Source organism: Rhinolophus ferrumequinum, chromosome 3 (assembly GCF_004115265.2).
Source record: "Rhinolophus ferrumequinum isolate MPI-CBG mRhiFer1 chromosome 3, mRhiFer1_v1.p, whole genome shotgun sequence".
Lineage (NCBI taxonomy): Eukaryota > Metazoa > Chordata > Mammalia > Chiroptera > Rhinolophidae > Rhinolophus > Rhinolophus ferrumequinum.
This window is the reverse complement of record NC_046286.1, coordinates 16,396,157-16,421,474: the sequence shown is the minus strand read 5'-3', so window position 1 is coordinate 16,421,474 and position 25,318 is coordinate 16,396,157. Positions and strand designations below refer to the sequence as shown.

Here is a 25,318-nt window from a genome sequence, read left to right as displayed (position 1 = left end):
AGAAGATCTCAGCCACAGGGGCTGCTGGAACCCCATTGGGATGGGTAGGAGGCTCTCTCTGCATATCTGAGTGTCTCTCTCTGTTTCTGACTCTGTCGCTCTTTATCTGTCTCTATGTGTATCTCAGCGTTTGTGTGTGTCTCTGTTTCTTTCTGCATTGCTCTGGGTCTCTCTCTGCAACATTTGGCCTCCCTCTGCATCTCTCTGACTGTGAATGTGGGTGTCTTGGTATGTGTGTCTCCTTCTCCCTGTCTGGTCTTCTCTCTCTAAATCTAGAGGGACATGGAGACGGGGGTTGGAAGATCCATTTGTATATGTCTGTGTATCTCGATAGCTCTCTTCCAACAGTGAGTCACCATGCCCCTCGGTAAGTGTTTCTATATTTCTGTTTCTCCTGTGACTCCCTTCTCTGTGTTTTCTTTTATGTCTCTGTCTCTCAGACACTATCGCAAATGTAAATTTACTTCTATAGTATCCCTGAAGCCTCTCACAGATAGTGTTTATCATAATTCCTTGATCTTTTCTCATTTCCCACAGTGGGAAATCTGGGGATGTTGTTGATGTCATAGAACATGTCTTGGGGTTGGGGAACTAGAGAGAAGGAGGAGGAGAGGGAGCAGCCATGTGGAGCTGACACTTCTGCTCACTCTCTCTTAAATCCACCCAGGCTAATTTACAAGCATCCTCAGACAGGCCTGATTGTTTTATAGGGAAAACCAAAATTTCAGCAGTGCAAGCACTAGAAGTGTGAATGTATCTCTAACCTTAGCTCACTGTGAATAGACTGCATAATGAGAATCATTTCAATAAAGAAAAAAAAATCACTTCTACTTAGAATTAACCAAATTGTAATTAAAAAACAACAAAAAAGAAATGTCATGTATATCGCATGTGTATGGGAAGCCTCTCGCATTGCACTCACCTCCCAAATTAGGAGTAGAGCCTGGTTTCTTAACTTGGCCCTTTGGTGGGGTGACAAGAGTAGTCAGAAGAAAGGTTCTGCTGAAGACAAAAGTATAATTGCGTTATCATTATTAGTCTGTTTTCAATTATCAGAATGATTCAAAGCCCATGGAGAATGATGACCTACAGCATTTTATTTTAGCCTTTCACTTCCTCCTTCTCCTTCTTTACATCAGAACCTAGAACGACTGACAACACAGAAACGGACTGGGATGAGACATCCTCCTCCTCCCTGGCCGAGTCTGGATCTCTATCCTGTAGGAGCCTCTAGTTCGGGAGGAAGACGGGAGAAGGTAGTTGGGTGGCATAGAGCTAGAGATAAACACTAAAATGCCTTATCCCTCAAATTGCTCCTTCTCAGCTGGCGTGCTAAAATCCTCAACACTGTCGTCATCCTCTTGTGATGTGCCTGAGTCTAAAATATCCTTGTGTTTTAAGTCTATGTAGCTTAAGATAGGTGATACATTAATCACTGGTGTATTGCCACATGAGCACAGACAAGCACAAGGAGGAAAAGTTAAATCTGGACTGTAGAGGATGGCCGCCGAGGGACCAAAGGCCTACTACGCAGGAGAGGAAAGGACAAATGCTTAGCCTGCCTCCTCTGAGTTGGGCCTATAAAACTGACTTGCAATGGCCAAAAGCTAGTACTCAGAGTGAAGGAAGGATGGCCAGAAGTTAGAATAAATTTACTTAGTACCTAGACTAGTGGTTCTTAACCCTGGCAGAACACTAGAATCACTAGGGAGCTTTAATTTAAAAAAATAACAAAAACAAAATCAATGATTAGGCCCTACCCCTAAGACTTGCAGGTTAAATTTGTCTTGGGTGGGGCCGGGACAGTGGTATTTTGCAAAAGCTCTCTAGGTGTTTCTAAGGTGAAGCCAGCATTGAAAATCACTGACTCAGACAATCAACAAACTGATAATAAAGTCTGGGATCCTGACATATGTTTAAAAAAACAAAAAAAGAACAATAAAAAACCAACCTAGAGAGAAAGTGGGGAAAATGACTATTTTTCCATAGCACTAAAGAGCAGAATTTCCCTGTGGTGGATGAATGGATCAATACTGAAAACATATAAGGAAAGGAACAATACTGAATTGGAAGGGATTGGAAGAGTTAGACCTCCCCGCTGAGAGCACGGTAGCAAAGCAAAGAGAGGTAGTAGGGATTACTTACATCAGCAGGACTGGTTTGAAGAAAATATTTACAATGCTAGGATACCTCAGGAAAGCTTAGTTGAGTGGATCTCCAAATGACAACATTAGAATCACCCAAAACCCAAGCCACAATTCAATTAGAACCTCCAGGGGTGGGACTCGGGCAATGTTTTTGAAGCTTCCTGATTAGTTCTGATACGTGGCCAAGGTTGAGTACCACTGCTTTAGAACTACTGCTTTATTCTCAGCAAAACATGGTGTGAAGTTTCTGGGTTTTTTTTTTGGGGGGAAGGGTTGTTTTTCAGAAGGACAGGATGTAGAATGGTCAGCAGTCTCCCAGGTATGAAGACCAAGGACTAGGAATAAGATCAAAGCTTTAGTAAGAGCAAGGCAAAAGGGGATAGGAAAATGAATGGAAGAAAAAGAAAAGAGAAGAGGAGGGCTAAAGAAAAAAGCAAGGGAGGGGGAATGGAAAAGAAAGGCATCTAGGGACCGGGCGATGCTGTTACCCAGGGGGCCCAGCCTCTTGAATGAGCTGCCATTCCTCTCCATGCAAATCTCCTGCAACACCAGTCCATGCTAACCCATGCAGATCCTGTCAGCTGTTGGCATGGAAAAGTCTAGATGGCATCTGCTGTTGTTGCTGAATCAACCCTGAATCTCCTTTGGCAATCATTGAAAAATTTTCCAGTTTTTGCATCACTCAAAACAGCTGATGGGTTGCACCTTTGCATAACAATACTACATGGTTTCTAAATTACAGGAAATGACTGAAGATAAATGAAAGAGGATGCAAACTATCCAACAACTGAACAGGCCTCTAACCTTCTATTACAACTCTATGACAGGCTGCCCCTCTTGAAAATCTATTAGAAAGTGCTTTGTGTTGGGTCCGAATTTGTTTCCCTGGAATTTTCACACTTTGGATGTGGTTCAACCAACTGGAGTCGTAAAGAACATTGTTAGTGGGCTGTCACAGGGCCCTGAGATTTTTCATTGTCCTTGCTGTTGTGTCACCAGCTCTCCTGCCACATGCTTTGAGGTTCACTCCTCAAGGACCTGCCCTCCTCTAAATGCATTTAAGTCTACTTTCATCTCTTTGGATGTGATCCCAGGACTCCAGAAAGAATCTGAACAGTTCGAAGAAGTACTCGCTCGGCACTTCTGAAAACTCCATACCATAAGCGTTAAAGTGATAGTTTTAGCGACACTTCATATGCCAGAAACTCCAGCACTGTTGTTATCTTGTCCAACTTTTAAATGAAAAAATGAATACAAAGCCTTTACCTCTGATATTCTGGAGATCCATTTTGCAGAGTTTACTCGATTTTTTAAGGCTTCTCTGATCTGGATAGTTAATGAAAGGAATTAAGAATTAAAAGATTATAAGAAATTGACACATGTACTTGGGCCTGGCAAATATTGAAGCGAGGGAGAGTGTGTTACCAGCCAGGTCCTGTTGGTGGGATATGGAGGGATCAGTAACTTGGTGGAGTGGTCAGGGAAAAGATGGGGAAATGCGGAGAGATAAGCAAAGTGGAACTAGCATAGGAGACTTAAAATCAGGGCCTTGGACGTGAGCCCAGTATCTACAAAATACACTTAGCCACAAGGTTGAGGATTCCTTGATATACCTTAGCTTTGGGAGTATTTTGGGGGAGTGCTTGAAGAGTTTGTCAACTATTCAAACCTCCCATTCTAGAGGGCCTAACCATGGTTCAAAAAAAAAAAAGAAAGAAAGAAAGAAAGAATCCTACATGTAGCAAAGGTCTTTGGAACCAAGAAAATAAAAATAATAAATAACAATCATATTCTGTTTTATAACTTTAAAATGCTTTTCACATCTGTCATCTCATTTTATTCAGAAAATAAACCTGTGATAGGTACTATTAACCCCAGGTTACAACTGAGGAAATAAAGACTCTGAGATTAAGTAGCTTGCAAAGGCAATGAACCACTAAGAGGAAGAAACAGGAGTTGAGTTCATGACCCCTGACTCCAGGTCATCCTGTCATTTTCCCTAAATCTCTCCTGCGGTATTCAGGCATGCTCTTCTTATTTCTACTCCCTTATCACTTTTGCTGTACAAAATGGTCATCACCTTCCAAGGCCTTGTGGCAGTTCTGTCTTCACAGTTAATGTATGCTAAGTTCCTCTCCCTCAGAGTGACTTCCTTCTTCCCTGAAAATGCAGTATGCTTTGTCACACACAGACTCCAAAGAAGGAAGGAACTCCCTGGAGTCTAGATCTGTGCACTCAAGACTCCATTGAAACATGTGAAGACACACTGGAGCCTCTATTTAAATTTCTTTCCTCTCCTCCTTCTTTAATTCTGTGTTTCATAATGTGCATAATACATATTTTGTAAATTAATAATAAACCCATCTGGGGATATATGCTCGCGGATTTTTACCGATCCTAAAAGTTTGAAGACTACTGGTGTATATAGGAGTCCCTCCTTCTCCATCGTTTTGATTTTCGTTACCCACAGTCAGCTGTGGTCTAAAAATATTAAATGGAAAATTCCAGAAAGAAACAATTTATAAGTTTTAAACTGCGTGCCGTTCGGAGTAACGTGATGAAATCTCACACCGTCCTGCTCCATCTGCCAGGGACGTGAATTATCGCTTTGTCCAGTGTCTGCACTGTATATACTACATGCCCTTTAGTCACTTAGTAGCGCCTCGGTTATCAGATTGATTGTCACAAGGAATCGAGTTCTTATTTTACTTAACAATGGCCTCAAGGCGCAAGAGTCGTGATGCTGGCAATTCGGATATGCCAAAGAGAAGCTGTAAATGCTTCCTTTAAGTGAAAAGGTGAGTACAGTATAGAGATATTTTGAGTGAGAGAAACCACATTCACGTAACTTTTATTATAGTATATTGTTATAATTGCTCTATTTTTTTTATTAGTTATTGTTGTTAACTTACTGTGCCTGATTTATAAATTAAACTTTATCATAAAAATGTATGTGTAAGAAAAAACATAGTATACATCAGGTTTGGTACTATCTGTGCTTTCAGGCATCCACTGGGGGTCTTGGAACACATCTCCCGTGGAAAGAGGGGATTATTGTACAACTTTTAGTTTATGAAAAATGACACCTTTGAGCATTTACCTTTTACATTATAATTTTCAATGTAAAATTTGATCTTGGTGGGTGGAAGCTTCCATGTCTTAGTGTTCCTTGCACATCTCACAACACCTAACACTGGTACACTAATAAGTAATAATGCTGCTGCTGGTGCTTTGGCTATAAATATTAGTTGTGGTATTAGATTAATAAAAAACAAAATAATGTGGTATACAACTACCTAATACCTTAAATGCTTCCTCTGTGTTTGCACTTGGAAAATCGCTTTTGTTCTTTACCATAATCTAGTAGAAAAGGCAGGGAAAGCACATCATTGAGGAAAGTGAGGTTCATGAGAGTTAAGGAACTCTTCAATGGCACACACAGCTAGCACACAGAAATATCAAGACTAAAAGAATAATACTCTTTCACCTCTGAATAATTTTATTAGGTTATGGCATCCTCTTAAGAAAATGAAAGGACAATTGTGAAATGCCTCTTTCACAAACCTTTCACATTGACTTAATAATAGAATGGCATTGATAGTAAAATTAATTAATTAGTCAATTAATTAAAAAATAAACCCTGCAGTAAAGGTATTTACATCTACATCTGAGAGAGTCATTTGCTTGTCTCATTTCAAGAGGTAGTATAGTACAACGGTAAGAGGGTGATCATAGAAGCCTGACTAAACATTTGATGTTTTATTCATTTGTTTAGTTTTTATTTGTTGTTTTCACCACCCACTGCCTATACACACTCTCTGTATTTGGAGAATTCCCTTCTTTGAGTCTATTGCTCTTCAAGGTAGAAGCCAGGAACTCACTTTCCCAGCCTCCCTTGTAGCTAAGATTCAGCCATGTGGCCTGGGCTCAGCCAATCAGACATGACAATTCAAGAAACAGGTGTCAGGGGTCCCCAACAGGAAGGATGGAGGTGATCTCTAATTCAACAGAAGCAGCAACTCTAGCTTAGCATCCACTGTCTGGCATTGGCTTGGTGAGCTATGCTTCTTTGTTCAGCAAAGTAGGGAGGGTGACTCATTTGGAGCAGTTCTGTGCTGTAAATTGGAATTCTTCCTACTGTGTAGCCTCAATGCTTTCAAGCCAAAGAGTGACCTTCCCAAAGATGATATCGTGAGATTGACTAAATTTCTTTTCGGCTTCAGCTAGTTAGAGTGGGTTCTTTAGCAATCATATGCAAGCTACTTAATGACTCTGAATCTGTTTCCTCATCCGTAAAACTGAAAATAGGAATACCCAAGATTGTTTTAAGGATTAGCACAAATATACATAAAATGTTTAGACCCGTAAGAGCTTCAAAGATGGCAGGTAATACCTGCATCATAAATAAGAGTGATGTCCTTTTCAAGTGTCTGCACAAATGCTTGAGTTGAAAGACCCTCAGTAAGCGGGCTTTGCAAGTAAGCATTTCAGGGCCAAGTACTGATAATACAGAAAAAAAGCAACAAGAATAATTTACAGTACCTTTGGATCCAGGATTGTTCCAAACACCAAGATAAAGAAGCCCTGAGAAAGACAGAAGAGGGAAAAAGAGCCATTTATAAAATAATAAGAAAAATAACAAGAAATACCAGCGCTAATTATCAGTTGCGATTCCAGAACTGATCAAAATAATAAAATGAAAATAAAATGTTATTTAATCTTTGACTTTCTTATTTTAAGGTCATAACACATACATTCATTCATTCAACAAATATTGATTGAGCACCTTCCATGTGCCAGCCGGTTTTAGACACTTGGGATTCCTGAGGAAACAAAACAGACCGAGGTCTGTGATTCATACAAAAATATTACAGGAATTTCTTTTTAATTTGAGCAAAATAAAAGTATTTTGCTCAGGAGCTGTGTATCTCACCAGAATATAATGGTCCAAGCAAGAGTCAGAGGAGAGGTTAGGCAATAGATGGCAGCCTTGCAGATGCTGAAGGATCAGTAGTGAAAGAAACTTCCACAGAAAAAAGCAAAAGCAACTATGCTCAGCTTTGCTCAGATTAACACCCTCAGTCTCCTTCCCCCATGCACAACCAAAAACTTGCAAAGAAAAATCAAGTTCATGGATCCTCAGAAAAGCGAGGACCCCAAACAGATTGAGTGTCTAAGCACATAATGGGGACTGAAAAATAAGTACTCCGAATGTGACGATATAGAGGGAATGAATTAGCTCTCATATCTCTTGTCATGCATAGAGATGGATACCACTGAAGTCAAAAGAAGGTTATTCCTCTACCATTACAGTCCATTTGAGTTTTCGGTTTGTTTGTTTGTTTTCATATGTAGTGGCACAAACCACCCTGGAATCAAGAGGCTAAGTAGGCATCCCATGCTGCAGATAAGGAAAAGGAAGCTCAGAAATTCTACTTTCAAAATGTGATAGATAACAACATTCATCAGACAGAATTTCTCTTGAAGGCGTGGTTACTCAGGTATTGGCTCACCTGCGAAGAGAAGTGAGATAATGACCTTTGATTTAGGCATCCTTGTTAAGCTGCTCTGATTTCATAATCAAATAGGAACGCTTACCCAGGCAGAGGTCTGTCAAAGCACATGGGTTTAATACAAAATAATAAAGACATTACAACCAGGCGGTCTTCAGCAGAAACAATACCAAGCCTACTGCTACCATGATTTGTAGAAGCTCAGCTGAGAGGTGTAGGACTTCAGTCACCTACATGACCATTTCTAATCCATTTCTCCAAATGCACTAAAACACATCTCTCCATTCAGCCAGTCCAGCAGGGCCTCAAAGCTTAGAGTGCTTCTCTCTGATTGCTTTTTTTGTGTGACACTCTTAGCCTATAAGGTAACTATTGAAACCTGTCATTGGTCTACTAGCAAAATGTTGTTGATGGTGTGATCCATCAGATTACAAAGTATCATTTGTACAAAAATGCTTGGGACAAATACATGCCAGTCTGGTTTTGGGCACTAGGAATATATATTAAATCAGAATCTCCAGGAATGTTTCCCAGGAAGTAAATTGTGTAAAGATCTGGGCACCATAATTCTAGTCTATTTCCTCCACCACCACAGAACTGTATGTTCCTTTAGCTCAAGGACTAAGAAGAATTTCTTTCCTTGTAAGATTTTCAATTTTTTGAGGTTGGAATAATTAAATTTATATCTGCAACATTTGGCATAATGCTTGGCACAACATAATAATAAATATGATGTCTCTATGTATTTGTGTGTGTGTCTGTGTGTGTGTGATTAATTTCTTTATTGTGCAATCTGCATCTGTATAACTGTAAATATGTAACAGGGAAATATTCCACTAGGATCGCTTTACATTCGTCTGTGGCCCCTTGGGAAAAGTTACACAGAAAATTTGGAGAAAATAGTAATCATAAAGCTCAGTTTCTGATTGAGAGGAATTCAGTGGGAGCAGCTTCTCTGCATCTTGTTTCGTACATAAAGCGCAATGTGAACAGATAAATCTCAGGGTGTTCTCCCAGGTTTTAAAATGTGTGCTTTATTGCTGTAGACTGGATATTTGTGTCCCTCCCCTCAAATTCATAGGTTAAATCCTAACGCCCAGTGTGAAGGTATTTGCCGGCATGCCTTTGGGAGGTGATTACGTCACGAGGGCAGAATCCTCATGAAAGAGATTAGCGTCCTGATAAAAGAGGCCCCAGACAGCTCTCTTGTCCCCTCCACCGTGTGAGGTGATACAAGAAGCAAGCTCTCACTAGACACCAAATCCTGCGCATGCCTTGAGCTTGGACTTCCCAGGTTCCAGAAATTCAAGAAGTAAATTTATGTTGTTTATAAACGACCTCGTTATGATATGGATCGCCACACCTTACCCAGCCCAGAGGTACTCTCAGTAAATACAAGAGAGGATACCAACCGAAGTTATGGATGGACAAAGGAGCATTCAAGGCAGGAACTGACTGTCTGACAATCCTCCCCTAGTAATGGGGATGGTTGAGCTTCAAAACCGGTGGAGGTGCTTCCATGGGTCGAGGACCAGGAACCTTTAAAAGGGCCTTTCCCCTACATCTTGTAGACCTCTCAGTGTGTTCAGGAGTCTGACTTCTCCGTCTGTTCCATCGGCCTCAGTTGCCCCTCGACTCAGTTCATTCTAAGACTCTGCTCACCCTGCTTCTTCCTACGCAGTTGTTCCTGCCTCCCACCTCACTAGATCTATGGCTGTCCTTTCCCTCCTTCCAAGAATGCCCTGATCCACTGACATGCTGGGACATAGCAATAACCAATTCTCCTAAATTGTACCAGTAGGGCTCATTTTCAAGGGATGTCTTATTGAAAATCATGCTAGGGCTTATTTTCCAGTTAGGTCTTATTTTCGGGCAAACACGGTAGCATTCACCAGACTCCATGGTTAAATATTCCCACCAGGGTTGATTTAAATCTAGCAACCTGACATCACTGACCATGGAGTTAGGAAGAGATGAGCACATCATTATGCGGTATTTTCACTCTACAGATACAATAGATACAAATAACCTCAAGAGCATAGAAAATGTAGAAAACAATTAGGAAGTGATGTGTTTTGAGGATGTATGACCTTTGTTTTTAATATAAATGATTTAATTGAAAGTGTATGTAATTTAATTGTTAATGATGTCTGTGTTTACAACCAACTCACAAAATTCCTAAAAATATCATAGTCAGCTCTCCTGAGCCGGTACAAGCCAGCTCCAGCAGACCACTGCCTAATGCCTGCTCATGTGTCTGCCCTTCACCCAAACCCTGCTCTTAGCTTCTCACGGACCCATCGGTACTGGTACTTAAATGGTCCCCACCCTCCTCCTTACCAGAAGTCGAGGCAGAAATTGAGTTGAAATTATAAGTTGATCCTGTTATGACAGGTAAAGGAGCTAATGGTACCAAAATACAAGTGCTCACAGCCTAGTCCAAAACAATAATCACAGTTAAGATGGCCCCAAGGGAGACAAGGAAAAGAAAATGCTGAGAAGTAAGAAGACATGGACTCATTAAGTTCATGACAAATAACCATGGGATATGCTGAACAGAAATTTCAGAATGCTCGGTTTTTATCCCAGTTCTACCAGGGATTAGCTGCATAAACATGGGTAAGGCAATTGATAGTTCCTAAGCACTATACAAAAAAATATAGGGTACCATTAATCTATCCTATAGAAATGCAAGAAACAAAACAGATATCAAAGATAAGACACCTCTACTATTATTAATATTATGATTGTTCTCGTCTATGAACTTTTCTTTGATGTTCAACGCATTGAAATGCTCATTACAAAATGAAATCATTTATACTTAAATTTTGAAAGAGAAAAATGAGAAAATATTTGAGTTAAAATCTCTATTATCCATTAGGTAAAATGTTAATTTGAAAATAAGCCTATTTTCAATATGAACGTTTTAGAGGTCTTTAAAACAATTAAAACTTTCTTTTCAATTAGTTGCTATCTGCAAATTTAACATTCACTATAATAAACTTTAACTCATTGGTACACTGTGACAGAAAAGTAATGAAGAAAAAAATTTCAATCAAGAAAAGAATTATTGAATATGGAATACCATGAAGCCATTAAAGATTACATATCTATACACACACACACACACACACACACACACACACACAGAGGGTGTCAAAAAATGTATACACATTTTAAGAAAGGAAAAAAATGTATCCAAATTGTAACACTTTAATATATACTGATAACAAAAGATGACTACAAGTCATGTGTATATAATTTTGTGGTACCCCCTATATACATATCTATATCTATCTATATATATAGATATAGATATAGATGAACATAGTAACCTGTTAAGATGCCAGGATGTATTTATAACTGAAAAAGTAAGTTGCATAATACTATACAGTTCTTTTTAATCCCTATATTATGTGAAAATATATTTGTATATAAGCATAAAAAATTTGACAAGGACACACGAAACTGTGAACATGGTTTAACTCACAGAGGTGAGGTAAGAGAGGAGAGTAGAGGGCAAACTGTCTTTAATATTACTCTATATGGTTTGCTTCATTAAAATAAGGTGGTTTCCAATGGTAACTAAATATTCTAAATAGAATATATGTAAATGTGCTCGTGTAAATACCTCCAGTTACACACCTAGATTTTGGGGGAAATGCTATTGTTTAATTTCTAAACAGTAACATCTCAGCCTACTGTTAGTCTATTTATAAACTTTAGGTCATTTTAGTACTTGGTGCTTTCCCATTCACTATTTTATTTCATTTTTCCAAACACTCCTATGAAGTGGGCACATTATACCCATTTTATAAGTGAGGAAAATATGGCTTGGAAAAGTTAAGCAAATATCCCAGGAAAATGCTGCACATTAGTAAATGAGAGAGTCAAGATTTGAACCTAGGCCTTTCTGGAACAAAAGCTTATTTCCTCACCCAATATGCTATTCTAAATTTCTTGTTCTATAAAGTGATGCGATGCCACAACCTCCTGATCATAAAACGTATTCCTGAATTTTTTCACTTTGGACTGGATCAGAAACGTCTGGACTTACCTGGAACGCATTGAGCAAGGAGAAGAGAATGTGGAAGGCCAGGGATCTGTCGTTGATGACGATAGCTATTCCAAATCCCCAGGTCAGTCCCAGCAGTGGTGTGAGGATGGCGATATTCTTACTGATTCTCACGATGGCTCTCACCTCCTGGAACATGGAACTGCCGATGGTGGCTCGCCGGGTCTTGACAATCACCACCGTGACTGTGATCAGATTTACGACCACAATGGTCAGAGCTGGGACCACGAAGGCCAGAAGGGCCTTGGTCGTGTCCCAATTGAGCCAGCAGGCCTCAGGCCGTAGGTAGCCTTTGCCAGGCTCAGTGGCAGCCACCGTGATAACAGCAATGACCAAAGGGCACCCATAGCCCACTGAAAAGAGAGATGCCACCAGGACGGACTTGGGCAGTGTATGGAAAACAATCAGGATTCCATAGAGGATAAGGAGTGCTTTGGCAAGCATCCAGAAAAACACAGAAAGGTAAAAGAAATGAACAAAAAATGTCGCTGCCACACATCCATCGTGGTGTGTCGTGGGACCACTAAGAAAGGAAGCCACGATGAACCACACATCAGCCATCAGCAAGGTGGCCGCAACATTAGCGATGCACAAGTGGCGTAAATACGAGATCTCGGTCTTCGTCACTCGGTCCCAAACCAAGGCCTCGATGGACAAGCAAAGGATCAAGCTGCAAATAGAAATGCCCAGTCCTATGTACGTGATGTAAATCAGGATGGGACGCTCCAAGCTGTGGGGGGACATGAGAATGGAGAACGAGGTAAACAACTTGCTTGGCCTACATTTGCAGACAGCTTGTTGGAAGTTTTCTTGGATCATTTGACAGGCCTGCTGGTCCCATCTGCTCTCCAAGGAGTGCCAGCCAACACACTGCGTCCTGCTCTCCTCTAACTTGCTGATCTTTTCAAAAGTCAATAAGATTCGTTTCAGTTCCTTGGGCAAAATGACAGACAGGACAAGCCCGTTCACCGTGACCTTTCCCAAAAGGCTGGCTTCTAAGATGGCTCCAAGAGTTGGAAATGCAATGCTGACGACCTGAGAAGCGGAAGGCAACTTTCGAAGTTCATCTCTACTGATCAGCACCCTCCCAGCGACCTCAGTGTTGGTGTCATTAACTCTCATTGAAAAAGTTAAATTCTTTCCACTGTTCTCTCCAGATACGGTGGTGCCTATAGTATGAATGAAGACATCCGATATGTCAATGGAATGTTTGTGTACAAGTAGCTTTCTTGCAAAGGAATTGACTGAGTGTAGCAGGACACAGCTGCTGTTTTTCTCAGGGATGAAGGTCCAGTTTGAGATGCTTTTGCTGTTAAGAATGTGGTTGGCCATGATGCTGTAACTCTGTCAACGAAGAACCGGCATTAGTACTGATACCCTCTCTGACTCTGCCAGGACATTCAAGCTTCACTTTTATAAAAGGTGGTCCTCCAACCAGCAACATAAGCATCCCCTGGGAACCTCTTAAAGAGTCAGAATATCAGGCCCCACCCCAGACTTAAGGAATCAGAATCAGCATCTTGATGAGAAACCCCGGGGACTCCCATGACGCAGGAGTTTGAGTTGGACTGTAGAGCTACAAGGGAGCTGCCCCCCTCCCATCTGTGCAATGCCTCCCCAGTTATGCAGTGAGACAGGCAAGAAGGCAGCCTTCACCACGCTCGCTTCCGTCGTCAGTTCCGCTTCACACCTGGGCGACACTAGCAATTCGCTTACCCTGGTCAGAGTACCCACTACATAACTACCATCTATGAAATCCCAACTGTGTGCAGGACCCTGCACAGGAAGGTATCAAACTGGAGATTGACCCAGAGGCTCAACCTTCCTTTTACTATATCCTCTACTTCAAAGATCAAAAACAAAAGAAATGGGTCCAGATCCATTTCACATTTCTGCAGCAGAGATGTATGGCTGCTTTCTTTGCAGTCAGTTATTTTCCATGTTAGCCACCTGTTCTGACTCACAGAGAAAAGTCTCTCTCCGCAGGAGAGACTAGAGGACTAGAATGATCCTCAGGGGTTTTCTTTCAGGAGCCAAAATGTGCATTGGAAGAGCTTACTCCAATGTCCAGCCCTGCACGCAGTAAGTGCTCTCTCCAAATGTTTGTTGATTGAATGTACTCACTTTTTCCATTATTTATTCATTCTTTCTCCAGTAAAGATTTAGCGAACGCTTACCATGCTAGGTAGGTGTTGGAGATACGGAGGTGAAAACCATGATCTCCTCAGACCCCCCAAAACTCACATATACGCTAACCTGCTTTCCTTCCCCACCAAAAAACCTAAAACAAAATGAAAAGTTCTCCCCAGATACTCAAGGCCAGTCACCTGCATCTTTGCCTCGTCGACATCCGTTACTACCGCTGTGGAGATGTTGTGTAGTAGCTGCACGATGACGGCGATGTTTCCTGGGATCCGGGGAGAATGCTGAATGTTCGCAAGGATACAGGACAAATCCTTCGGACACTTTTGCATCAACAGATCTGTAATGGTCTCCGACTTTTGGGGATACTTATTTATTTTTATATTTTCTGAAAATGGTGAAACCGAGCTTAAGTTCTCCTAAGAAATGGCAAACAGAAAGAAGTCTTTATTATGTGACTTTTGCTTTAAGTGTAAAAGCACCTTCACTGAAATGTAGGGCAGCCTTATTACACAATTGCATGTTGCATAATGTTTTTCTGTTTGACATTTTCAGAGTCACATCTGCTGTGGAATGATTTGCCCAACACCAAGGTGTTTGAGCAGAAAATGGAAGTCCCAGCTTGCCAGCTGCCTACTCCTGAAGCCCCTGCTCCCAAATAGCAGCTATTATCTTTAGCATACCACTTCAGACCCCTTCTGTGGATATGTACTGTCGGTATATCCTGTGCATATAAGTAAGTTTCTAGTGCCGTTTAAGCTTGTTTTTTATTCCTCCCGAGGGGCAAAGCATGAGACATAAGCATAATTTAAAAATAGAAATTCTGAACTAGATTGGAATGAGTCAACTAGAACACCAAGATAGAAGAATGACTAAAAATAGTGATAGATGGTATCTCCCACAGATTCAGGCTCTGGGTCCCACACTTTAAAGCAGAGGTGGCAAACGATGGCCCCAGGCTGGCTGCCTACTTTGTGTAAAGGAAGTTTTATTGGGACTCAGCCGTGCTCATTCATTATAACTATTGTCTAAGCTGCTCTGTGCTACAATGGCAGAGTTGAGCAGATGCAACAGAGACATATGACCCACAGAATATTTACTATGTAGCCTTTACAGAAAAAAAATTGCCAAACCTCGCTTTGGCAGACCCCTTTCTGGTGCTTCTCCAGCCTGCCCCTTCACATGGGACACACCCACGGTCCAGAGGATATACCTACCCAGAACCCAAGGCCCTGTGTCTAGACCCCTGAATTTTCTACTTGACAACTCCGAGCTCATTTCCAGGGCCTTCCCTAAATCTGTGCTGCCAGCAGTGTGCTCACCCATAGGCCTGAGAGGTGTCAAAGGGACACCTTTGTTCAGGGTGATGGACGTGTGGCCGTGGCGTTCCACCATCCTCATGGGACAGGATGGAATCCGGGATGGGAGGCCGGCAGAACAGAATTTTATTTAGCAGCTCATGAGCTTGATTAAAAGCATTTAACTATGAAGACATACGGTATGTGGGTCTCTGTGTGTACCTCTGCCAGGTCCCTCAAATTATGGGTGGGCAGCCTTTTGAAGTCTGGTTGGGGAACTTCAGGTATGGCCACGCCTCCCAACGGGACGGGAATGTTGTTAGGACGCAAGAAACGCTAAAGCATTGCCTTCTTTTAAGGAATCAGGAGCTCAACTTCAGAAAGGTAGCACCTCTACTAGAAGAGGAGAAAAAGACACAAAAGGAGAAGAAATAATATTTCTGACCTGATTTCATTTATTAGAATTTGATTTTTTTTAATGTGTAATTTCTTAAGTGTATGTGGAAATGTGTTCATTTGTTTGACAATGAAGTCTTTCCCTTTAGGTCAACTCTCTTCTCTTACTAGCACAGAACTCACCTGGGGATCTTGATAAAATGCAGATTAGGATTCAGCAGGTCTGGGGTGGGGCCCGAATTCCAAATGTCTAAAAAGCTCTCAGAAATGCCCGGTGCTGCTGGTCACTGAAGGGCATATTGAGTAGAAAGGCTTTGGGGTATTAAAGAGCTAAGAGTGAAAATGGAAAAGTACGTCGTGGTAAGTGATAATCGTAGAGAGCCCTTCTAGCTCTGACCTAAGCGATCAGGTTGCTTTGTGTGAGGAAAGGTGTGGGAGGCTGGAGCACACACTACATGCCCCAAGTTAAGAATGCCATTCTGTGTAAAGAGAGGGGATTTGTGCAAACCAGCCACCTGGAGCTCTATCTCTCTCTCTCATCCAATGCAATATGCATTGCTAATTTGGGCTCCACTTTGCATGGGAGAGAAAGGATCTTACCTCAAAGAGGCTGAGGGGGGTGAGAGTCCGGCAGGTATCAGTGATCTTGTGCCATTTCTTCTGCCTACATAAAAACCCCATATTTCCCAGAGTGTCTGGAGGGCAAGGTTGACTGCAGTGGGAATCGTCCACACAGAAGCCATCACATACATCTGGGAAGATAAAAGGTACCAGAGTCAGATGGAGAGGTCTGGGCTCTGGGCTGCAGGCGCCAGTCACAAAGGTGTCATCACCTAAAGGCGCATAAATCCTGTGGACATCAGGTGTCTTTTCTTTGTAAAGTGGAGGAACATTAAAATACATCAGTGATGGTCATATAGTTCTGTGACACACTACTGTTGTTTCCAACAAAATCTTACCCGGAGCTCAAATGTGTAAACTAGATAAAAGTGGAGCCGGACCAATCGAAGCGAGAGGAAGGAACCCACAGTTCTGTCCACTAGGTCACTCTCACACCCCACAGGAACCCCCTGAGCACCTCCTCAGTTCTCCAGAGCTCCCCAGAATACTGGCCCTGAGGGTCTCTAAGAAAACTCTCAGCTACAGAACTTTATAATGAGTTACATCATCAAAGAGTGCTCACAGATCTGTTCTAGTTACTGCCCCAGTCTGAAGTGGCTCAATCCAAAGGATTTATAGCAAAGAATTCCAGACCAAGATAGAGCAGAGGGTCCTGGGAGGAAAGGAAAGCAGGGGTCAACAGTACAATTTAATATGAGAAAAATAAAATGAAAGTCCAAATGCAAGGCGTCAAGGAGTACCATCTGCCACACCATAGTACAGGGCTGAGAATGGCCCTTTATTGCAATACATGAACAGAACTTCCATTTGATTGGTAACTGCTGCCAACATACCGTGTGGTTTGGCAGACACCTTCGCCTTGTTTTTGCTGGCAGCCTAGAAAGGGAAAAATCAAAATTCACGTCAATATCAATTGTTGATATATCAACCCAAAGATTCACTTTAGTCAGGGATAAACAAACACATCTGAATCAGCTGGAGGCCAGGAAGCCATCAAAAGCTAAGACCATGAAATATGTCCCATGACCTATTTCCCGTCAGCCTGGACAGTAGGAACCCTCCTTCCACTCCAGTAAGGATGGACCACATTCTATCCAGGAAATATTTCATGAGCAGAGGTAGATTTACTGGGAAGGTAGTGAAGGTTAAGCTTCAGAATCCTTTGCTTGTATGGGCCCCTTCAAAGCACTAAGAGAAGATCTCGCAATGTGTTCAAATGATCGTATGGTTTATTAAATTTTCAAAAGCAAAATAGTTTAACCACCATCTGTTCAAACCATTATTTTTTGCCACTCTAACTCCCCCTCCTTCACACTCTCCCTCATTTTGGATGGAACTAGAGAAGGTGCAGCTATTTATGGAATCTGGACAAGTAGAAGCTGAGTTCGGTATGTGTTTAGTTTGGATTTAATAGGACTTATATAGTTGGCAGTCATTTCCACATTACCACGAGGACATCAATTCATAAGTGTCATTAATTCTAGGTGTAGTTACAATTAGTCTCAGAACAAAAATTCTAAGAAAGTGCCGTGATACTTTGTAGATCATATATGAAAGAAATTTGCTACAGGTTTTCCCAAATTTGGCAACAGTTCTACATATTTATATGGTATTACTAACAATGAATTGAGAAGCTGAAGGATATTTTTCTAACCTAGAATAATAAAAAGAAAGTTAATCAGCAATGCTAGAGGAAAGACTGAATAATCTTTCTATTCCCTCTACAGAAAAAATGATTACAAAATTACTGACATGCAAGTATGCAGCCAAAAATGTAGGAATAAAAATCTGTACAATTCATTTATAAAAATACTGGTATTTTACTGAATTTTTTACTGAATAATGCTGAGTAATTATTGAATGTAATAGTCTTCAGCACTTCTAAATTTAATATTTATTGTGATTATTTCTGTCATTCTAAGTAAATATTCACTTTTCCTTTAATTTTGTATTTGTAATTTCGTATTCGCTTTCTTTAAGAGGGGTCCCCCCCAAAACCTGGCTCCCCCTTATCATGAGTATTCCCACCTCTCTTGATTAGAAGCCCCTCTTTTCCCCACCCATCCATATGATACTGGATCCTTCACTGAGAAGCCAAGGAGTGTGCTCTGGCAGCAGACTGTCTGGGTTCAAATCCCAGCACTGCCACTCGAGACCCTGGGAAAGATCACCGTCTGAGCCTCAGTTTCCTTATCCATAAAAAAGAGTAGGAAGTATGGTACTATAATTGTACAACACTTGCCTCAGATCATTTTTATGAGGAATAAATGAGATCATCTGTGGAAAGCACTTAGAACTGGGCCTGGAATATTATAAGTGGTATATAAGATTTTCACCATCATTATTATTCTCTGAAAATAGGCTTACTGAACATCTATCACATTCAAAGCTCATTTGCCTCCTACAAGAAGACTTTCCTGATCCAATATTAAATGATGCATCTTTTCCTCTCTGGCTCCTGTAAGATTTATTACCCCTACCTCTCATTCAATGCATGGCATACACTCATCTGACCTGCTATCTTACTATCTAATTTTTTTTATATGTGCACATTATGTTCTCAATTAAATTGTAAGTTCCTTAAGAACATGGATAATATATTGTGCTTCTTTATATCTCCCTAAGTAGCTAGATCAGTGTCTTGTACATATATGTGCACATACATATTGGTATGTATGTGTATACTGGCATATATGAGGTCAGACAATTGCGAACTCGTTGCAACGATGTTGCTAACCTTTTTTGATATCAGAGGGATTATTCATTATGAATTTGTACCAACTAGACAAACAGTTAACTAAGTTTACTATTTGGAAGTGCTGAAAAGGCTGCGTGAAAAACATGAAAACAACCTGAACTTTTCGCCAACAATTCATGGCTCTTACAACACGACAATACACCAGCTCATACGTCACTGTCTGTGAGGGAATTTTTAGTCAGTAAACAAATAACTGTATTGGAACACCCTCCCTACTCACTTGATCTGGCCCCCAATGACTTCTTTCTTTACCCGAAGATAAAGGAAATATTGAAAGGAAGACATTTTTATGACATTCAGGACATCAAGGGTAATATGATAACAGCTCAGACGGCACTTCCAGAAAAAGGGTTCCAAAATTGCTCTGAAGGGTCCACTAAGCGCTGGCGTCAGTGCATAGCTCCCCACGGGGAGTACTTCGAAGGTGACAGTAGTGATATTCAGAAATGAGGTAAGTAGCACTTTTTCTAGGATGAGTTCGCGAACTTAATTGTCAGACCTCATATGTACATACACATATGTGTATGTGGGTGTGTGGAGAGTGAGTCTGAACCTCCCTGTTTGTGCCCCAGAAGTTTTCCCTCTAGTGGCTAGAAAGAGCCTTGGTACAAGTACTCCAACTTACATTCCCAGATCTCAACCGCTGGGGAAGAAACTAGAAATTCAGTGACTCAGCTGAGTGACTAACACTTGAAGTTCATGTCCCTTTCTTCTTCACAATATTGCTTATCTCTATCAATAAACAAAGCTGACTTTTCCATTTTCTCTACCAAATGAGAATTTATGAAGAACCTGAAGTGAGCATTTGGGGTCTGCCCAAGGTGAAGAAGGTAGCACAGAGGATTCACAGAATACGACATCCTTCAAAGTACTGATGTAAGATGACTTCTCACCTCACAATCAAGAGAATCAAGCCTTATTATATACGTGGAGGAGTTAATTTCCTTCCACTGAACAACAATACTAAAATAATATTTTCAGAGTTCTGAAAGACCTTATAGGTCAGCCAGTCCAACCCCCTCATTTTACAGATAAGGAAAAAGAAAGTCCAAGTTCAAGGCGCCAAGGAGTAGATAGATGAGGTGACTTGCACAGGCCACGCAGGGCGTTCCTCTTAGATCTGGGACTAGAACTCAGCTCTCCTAACTCCTACAATGCTGCTCTTTCCACCAAATCAACCCACATCTAAGTGGAGAAGTCAGAGGAGGCTGTGTAGAAGTACAAGCATTTCAAGATGCCCTAAGCCCATCCGGAGAGGACCGTTGTCTCCAACACGCCATAATAAAGCACATAAGAGTGAACAACTCTGCATAATACTTGGCCGATTCAACAGAATCCAGTGAAATCGCATTATATTTATCATATATGTGGGCAGAAGGCCATGGTGTGCTGTTTACAAGGAATTCTGCAAACTGTCTTCTTACGTGAAGGACCTGACTCACTTCTTTCCAGTTAATTTGTCAAAGCACATCCATATACAACTCCTGGTCATTTCATTTCTAGGGCGGCATCCAATATGGGCCACTTTAGCTTCAGCTATCAATAATTCTCAAATAAATACTGTGACGGGAGAAAGAAACAACACTTGAAAACCTGTCACCTGCTAAACCTGCAGAGCTGCCTCAGTGAGTAGGCAGGTCAGGAGATGGGTAGCACCCAGGAGCTCAGCATCCAGCAACTTGCTTAATCAGAAGAAAAGGATGGAATGGCAAGGTGATCCCCAATCATCAAGAAAACAAAGCTGACCTCAGATGCTCTGCCTACTCTCCAAGTTCTGTCCTGTGGGAAAATGTAGATGAGAAAATGAAGGAAGAAAATAGTACCATGCTGCTGGGTTGGGATGCCGCCTGGAAAAGTTCTGTCTGAAGGGGTCTCTCAACTCTCCCAGAAACTAGGCACTAGCTCAGTGTTGGGGTGAAGAGGAGTCATGGAGAAATCCACCCAAGGGCAAAGTACTTGGAGTGTAAAGTAAATATTACTTGGAAACTCTTAGAAAGAATTTCCAAAGTCATTCTCTCCTAAGAAGGCTCTTCTTAAGAAGGCACATATTAAAATGGAAAGAACAAGAAACTGAGAATCTGAAGACAGAGGTCCTGGCCTTGGCCCTTTAACGAAGTACATATGTGACTTCAAGAAATTCACATTCCACACCATGGGCCTCAGTTTCCCAAATAAAGGAGTGAGGCTTCACCAGTTGACCTCAAAGCTCCCTTCTTGATCTTGTGGTCAAATTATAATACTCTTTTCCCAAGAAACTCCAAAGAGCTTTATGTCCTCTCTCTCTCAATGATTCTCCATACCTTATTTTTAATAAGTAACTAATATGAAAATTAAAATGACTTATTGCATGAGGAAAAATATTCCAGAGAGAGCCATAGGGCTCACTGCCCCACAAATTTTACAAACAGCTAATTGCTACAAACCCCATCCCAGTTAGACTTTGATTAACCATTAAATATCTGAGTTGTACATTGTTCCTTCCAGCCTATCCATGGTGTTCAGAATCAGGTTTCTCAAAGGAGACGTCATTGTGGGCGGGACAATACTTCATTGTGCCAGACCACTCCTGGGTCCTGCCCACTAAATGCCATTAAATATCTCCCAGGTGTGGTGACACCCTTACCGCCCCCCACATTTTCAAGTGCCTCTGGCACAGTCCTGATGATAAGCAACTGAAAACTTCACCATCAAAGGATATGGACAGAAGAATTTATCACCCTTAAATCATTTGAGCCTCATTTCATTTCAGGAACTCACACAAAAAGTTGTTGGGAACATCATTTGCAGCGTTGGGCTAAAATAGGTTTTGGTTACCTGTAGTTGCAATTTCTTCTGGTTGAACACTTCTACCACCATCTTTTCCCCACGCTTCAGCTGGGATTATTGAGATCTGGCTAACTGGTGAGTTTTGTTTTCCATTTGCTCTCCCGACCATGTCATCCTCCCTTCCCCCTTCTCTTACCTGGCATAATGTCCTGCAGGACTCTGTGGGCCAAAGAAACACTAAGCAGCACAGCAAAAGCGTATGATTCATCGTCTTTCACAGAGCGGCCGTTCTTGCTGCTCTGAAAATAAACGACACGGCAAAACGTCTCCAATCTGAAGCTTTCCAAGTTCCATGCCACGGCCGACCCTGTCAGCTAAGGAGATTGGGTTCTGGCCTTAGTCCCTGTCCCAGAGGTGGACTCCCCGTGGTTCCCCATTCCCTTCACCGGGAGGCTGCCCAGGGAGGCGCAAGCCTTTGGTGACATAACCTCCCGCCTCCGTGGTCAGCTTGCACGTGATGCCTCACGTGGGAAGCCCTCCAAAGGAGCTGTCTGCCCGGGTGTAAGAAATAACAGCCCGTGTTCAGGGAGCGGGAATGATGGCTCACTCTTGGGTTAGGCAGGGCTGAGAAACATGTGGGTGGCTACGGTGGAACGTGACTCGGAATTCCTATGTGTAAACTCAGCCTAGAAACATATTTTGAAGGAGAGTAAGCACCAGGTTTGGCCTATTGTCCCTCTTTCCCACCTAATCCTGGAGCTGTATTTTCATAAGTAGATAGCAACTTATTTCTGCCAAAACTGCTGTCAAAATTGAATTGATTCCTTGGCACCTCGGTCAGTGCCTTGGCACAATGACGGGGACACGATATACTAAATGAAGGAAGAGGAAAGAGAGGGAGGGAACGTGGGAAAGAGCTGACGACTTGCATCAGGCTCTGTGCTCTAAAGAGGACTCATGTCAGTTGAAGATTTTCATATTAAATGTTAACAATTTTAATATTTTTCATCCTGAGTGAGATCCTCTTTGAAAGGCATTTGCTGTTTCTTTGCTTTCAGATGGAAGGAGTCAGAAGACGTGGCTGTCACCCACAAAGGCCAGGGACTTTTGCAATGGATGACCATTTTCAGCCAAAAAGAAATAGTCTTTATCCAAACCATGAATAAATCTGTAGCAAACAATGCCATTATTTTCAAGATTAAGCAGAATGTATATTTAAATCCTGGTTACTGCGTTGAAATACTTGCCTAGCTGAATTTCCCCTGAAATCCAATGATTATTTAAAATAGTTTGCATTATCTGTTTCAGTCTATTGTCAACACAGTTTTTTGAAGGTCTGTAGTTCTTTGAGCAAAAGGATAATTTTGTTGCTCATCATTTTTAATGTATTTAGTAGCAAACCAGACGGCCATACATTTTTAAGTAAATTGCAGTCATGTTTGCATCCTTTATTCCAACCTAACTCATTCAAATGGATGAAAATTCCAGGAGGCAAGTCATCAACCTGACTTATGAGAATCATCACCAGTACAGTTACTGCTTTGCGTAAAATCATCAAAAATGGAAAAAATAAAACCAGTGATAAATTTGGTGACATCAATTCTCATAAAATCTGAACATGAGTCCACGTTTTTCTGAAATGTATTACTTTATATTAAAATTCTCATCATATAGAATGTTCTTCCTCTTACTCAAAACTAATTTTTAAAAAGTGATTTAAGGCAACAAATAAACAAGACATGATAAAGCAACAAACAGACAAACAAACAAAAAAATCATAGACACAGATAACGGTTTAGTGGTTACCAGAAGATAAGGGCATAGGGGACGGCAAAAGAGGGTAAAGGGGATCAAATGTATGGTGATGGAAAGGGAACTGACTCTGGTAAGTGAACACACAATGCAATATATAGATGATATATTATAGACTTGCACACTTGAAACCTATATAATTTTACTAACCAAAGAAATTTAATTTAAAAATTTTTAAATAATAAATAAATAAATACTGATTTAAGGAATGACAACAAGACAAGCAAGACAACAGATTTTCATAGAGTTAACACTCCTCAACCCATATACTCAATAGATTTAAAAAAATAAAAGGAAGAGGAGTTGAATAAATATGAAGGTCCACAAATCAAAATGAAGACCATTCTATTTGCTTAAAAATTTTAAGATGTTGTATTGAAAAATTTTTTATTATATTGTCATTTTGGTTTAAATTTTAAGTATAGTGAATTTATAATTGTTATTAAAATGCTTTTTGATTACTAAAATTATGTTTCTATATATGACAAATGAGCACTTTTTATTATGTAGTAATGACCTTCACTAGACATTGCAGAATTTTTTTTTTTTGGTAGTAATGCTGCTACCTACAGCCCAGAATTTTCTAACATCTTTTTTACAATCCATGTCTACCTTGTCGTAAAAGACCTGGGACCACGTCTATAGAATGCTATCTTTCCCCAAGTGTCAGCAACTGTGTGACTCTAATTTTACTGCAATTTTAGCTTTTTTTTTCTATTCTTTTAACTAGAAAGATCATTTTCTGAAATTGACTCTTTTTGTATTTTGCTTATAAAACTGATTGCTCTTTAAATAAAGTGGCATGTTTTAATCTGGACTTAAATAGAATCATTTTTCTTCCAGATTTGTTCACATTAAGCCTTTTCATATTAGCTCTTTTTCCAGTTCTATGAAAGCAAAAGTTTAGGTGAAGCAAAAGGGTGTAGGTGACAAAATAGCAGCATGAGTCCAATCTTTTGACCACTCACTCCCCCTACCAATTCCCACCCCCACCAGAGCCTCTGACCCCATTTTCTTTTGAAAAGCCACAGGTCTGTATTGGTTCAGACCTCCTTCCCGAGGCCATCCCACACCTCCCTGATGTGCAGGGGTAGCTGGAGTGTAACTCTCCCCTCTCAAACAAATGTTTGAAAATGTTGGTTTCCCCTTAGCCCAAGCCAAAACATTCATTATAGAATGCATTTCAGGAAAGGCTTATCTCTCAGAAACATACGACCTGAAGAAACAGTCACCTATGTGATTCACACCAAAAAAGCATGAAGCAATTACATCAGTACTGAAATTTCACAAAGTAAAATGTGCCAAATACAAAGTGTTGGAATTTTTTTTAGTTAAGAAACTGCTTCCCTTCCCTTTTATATGTACAAGAAAAGAGGAACAGCAAAATGTACAATGACCAGATTGCAAAGGATAACATTTCAAACCATCCAAGCTAGAATATGTTTTCCTATTCTCTGCTGCCTGCTTTCCAAATCTGAAAAAAAAAAAAATGTGATTCAGATGTTCACTTAGGTGTTTATTCAACAAAGAGAAAAGAAGTTCCTCATTTCCAAGCAATGTTCTAACAGCTAGAAATTTAACAAGGCTGACATCTTCCCTGTCTCATTACCACCTCGGGAAGTCCCCATGTAATGGGACTTCTGAAGCACTGCCAAAGGGGTGAGGGACTTCAACAGGGCTTCTCCCTAGGGACAAAGTCAAAGCTAGTGGACTAGACATGACAACAAGTATTCCAAAGTTCCAGATTCCACAAAATAGTTCTCATCTTTGTTAGCAATTTAATTTTGAAC

General features: G+C 40.8%; 1 protein-coding gene across 5 annotated transcripts in view; it reads right to left on the bottom strand.

The window, feature by feature from the left end:
• ADGRF2 (adhesion G protein-coupled receptor F2) overlaps window positions 1-25,318 on the bottom strand; it is a 39,931-nt gene that overhangs the window by 2,896 nt on the left and 11,717 nt on the right. For 4 of the 5 annotated variants that reach the window (XM_033093752.1, XM_033093761.1, XM_033093781.1 and 1 more), the window contains 8 exons: window positions 21,913-22,015; window positions 17,026-17,068; window positions 16,172-16,323; window positions 14,063-14,296; window positions 11,718-13,079; window positions 6,690-6,731; window positions 3,414-3,473; window positions 923-1,002 (listed from right to left, as the gene is read on the bottom strand). In XM_033093752.1, coding sequence (XP_032949643.1) covers window positions 952-1,002; window positions 3,414-3,473; window positions 6,690-6,731; window positions 11,718-13,079; window positions 14,063-14,296; window positions 16,172-16,323; window positions 17,026-17,068; window positions 21,913-21,984 — 2,016 coding nt within the window. In that variant the 5' untranslated portion in view covers window positions 21,985-22,015 and the 3' untranslated portion in view covers window positions 923-951. The remainder of the gene's footprint in view (window positions 1-922; window positions 1,003-3,413; window positions 3,474-6,689; window positions 6,732-11,717; window positions 13,080-14,062; window positions 14,297-16,171; window positions 16,324-17,025; window positions 17,069-21,912; window positions 22,016-25,318) is intronic. The other variant, XM_033093790.1, reaches the window with a different exon arrangement.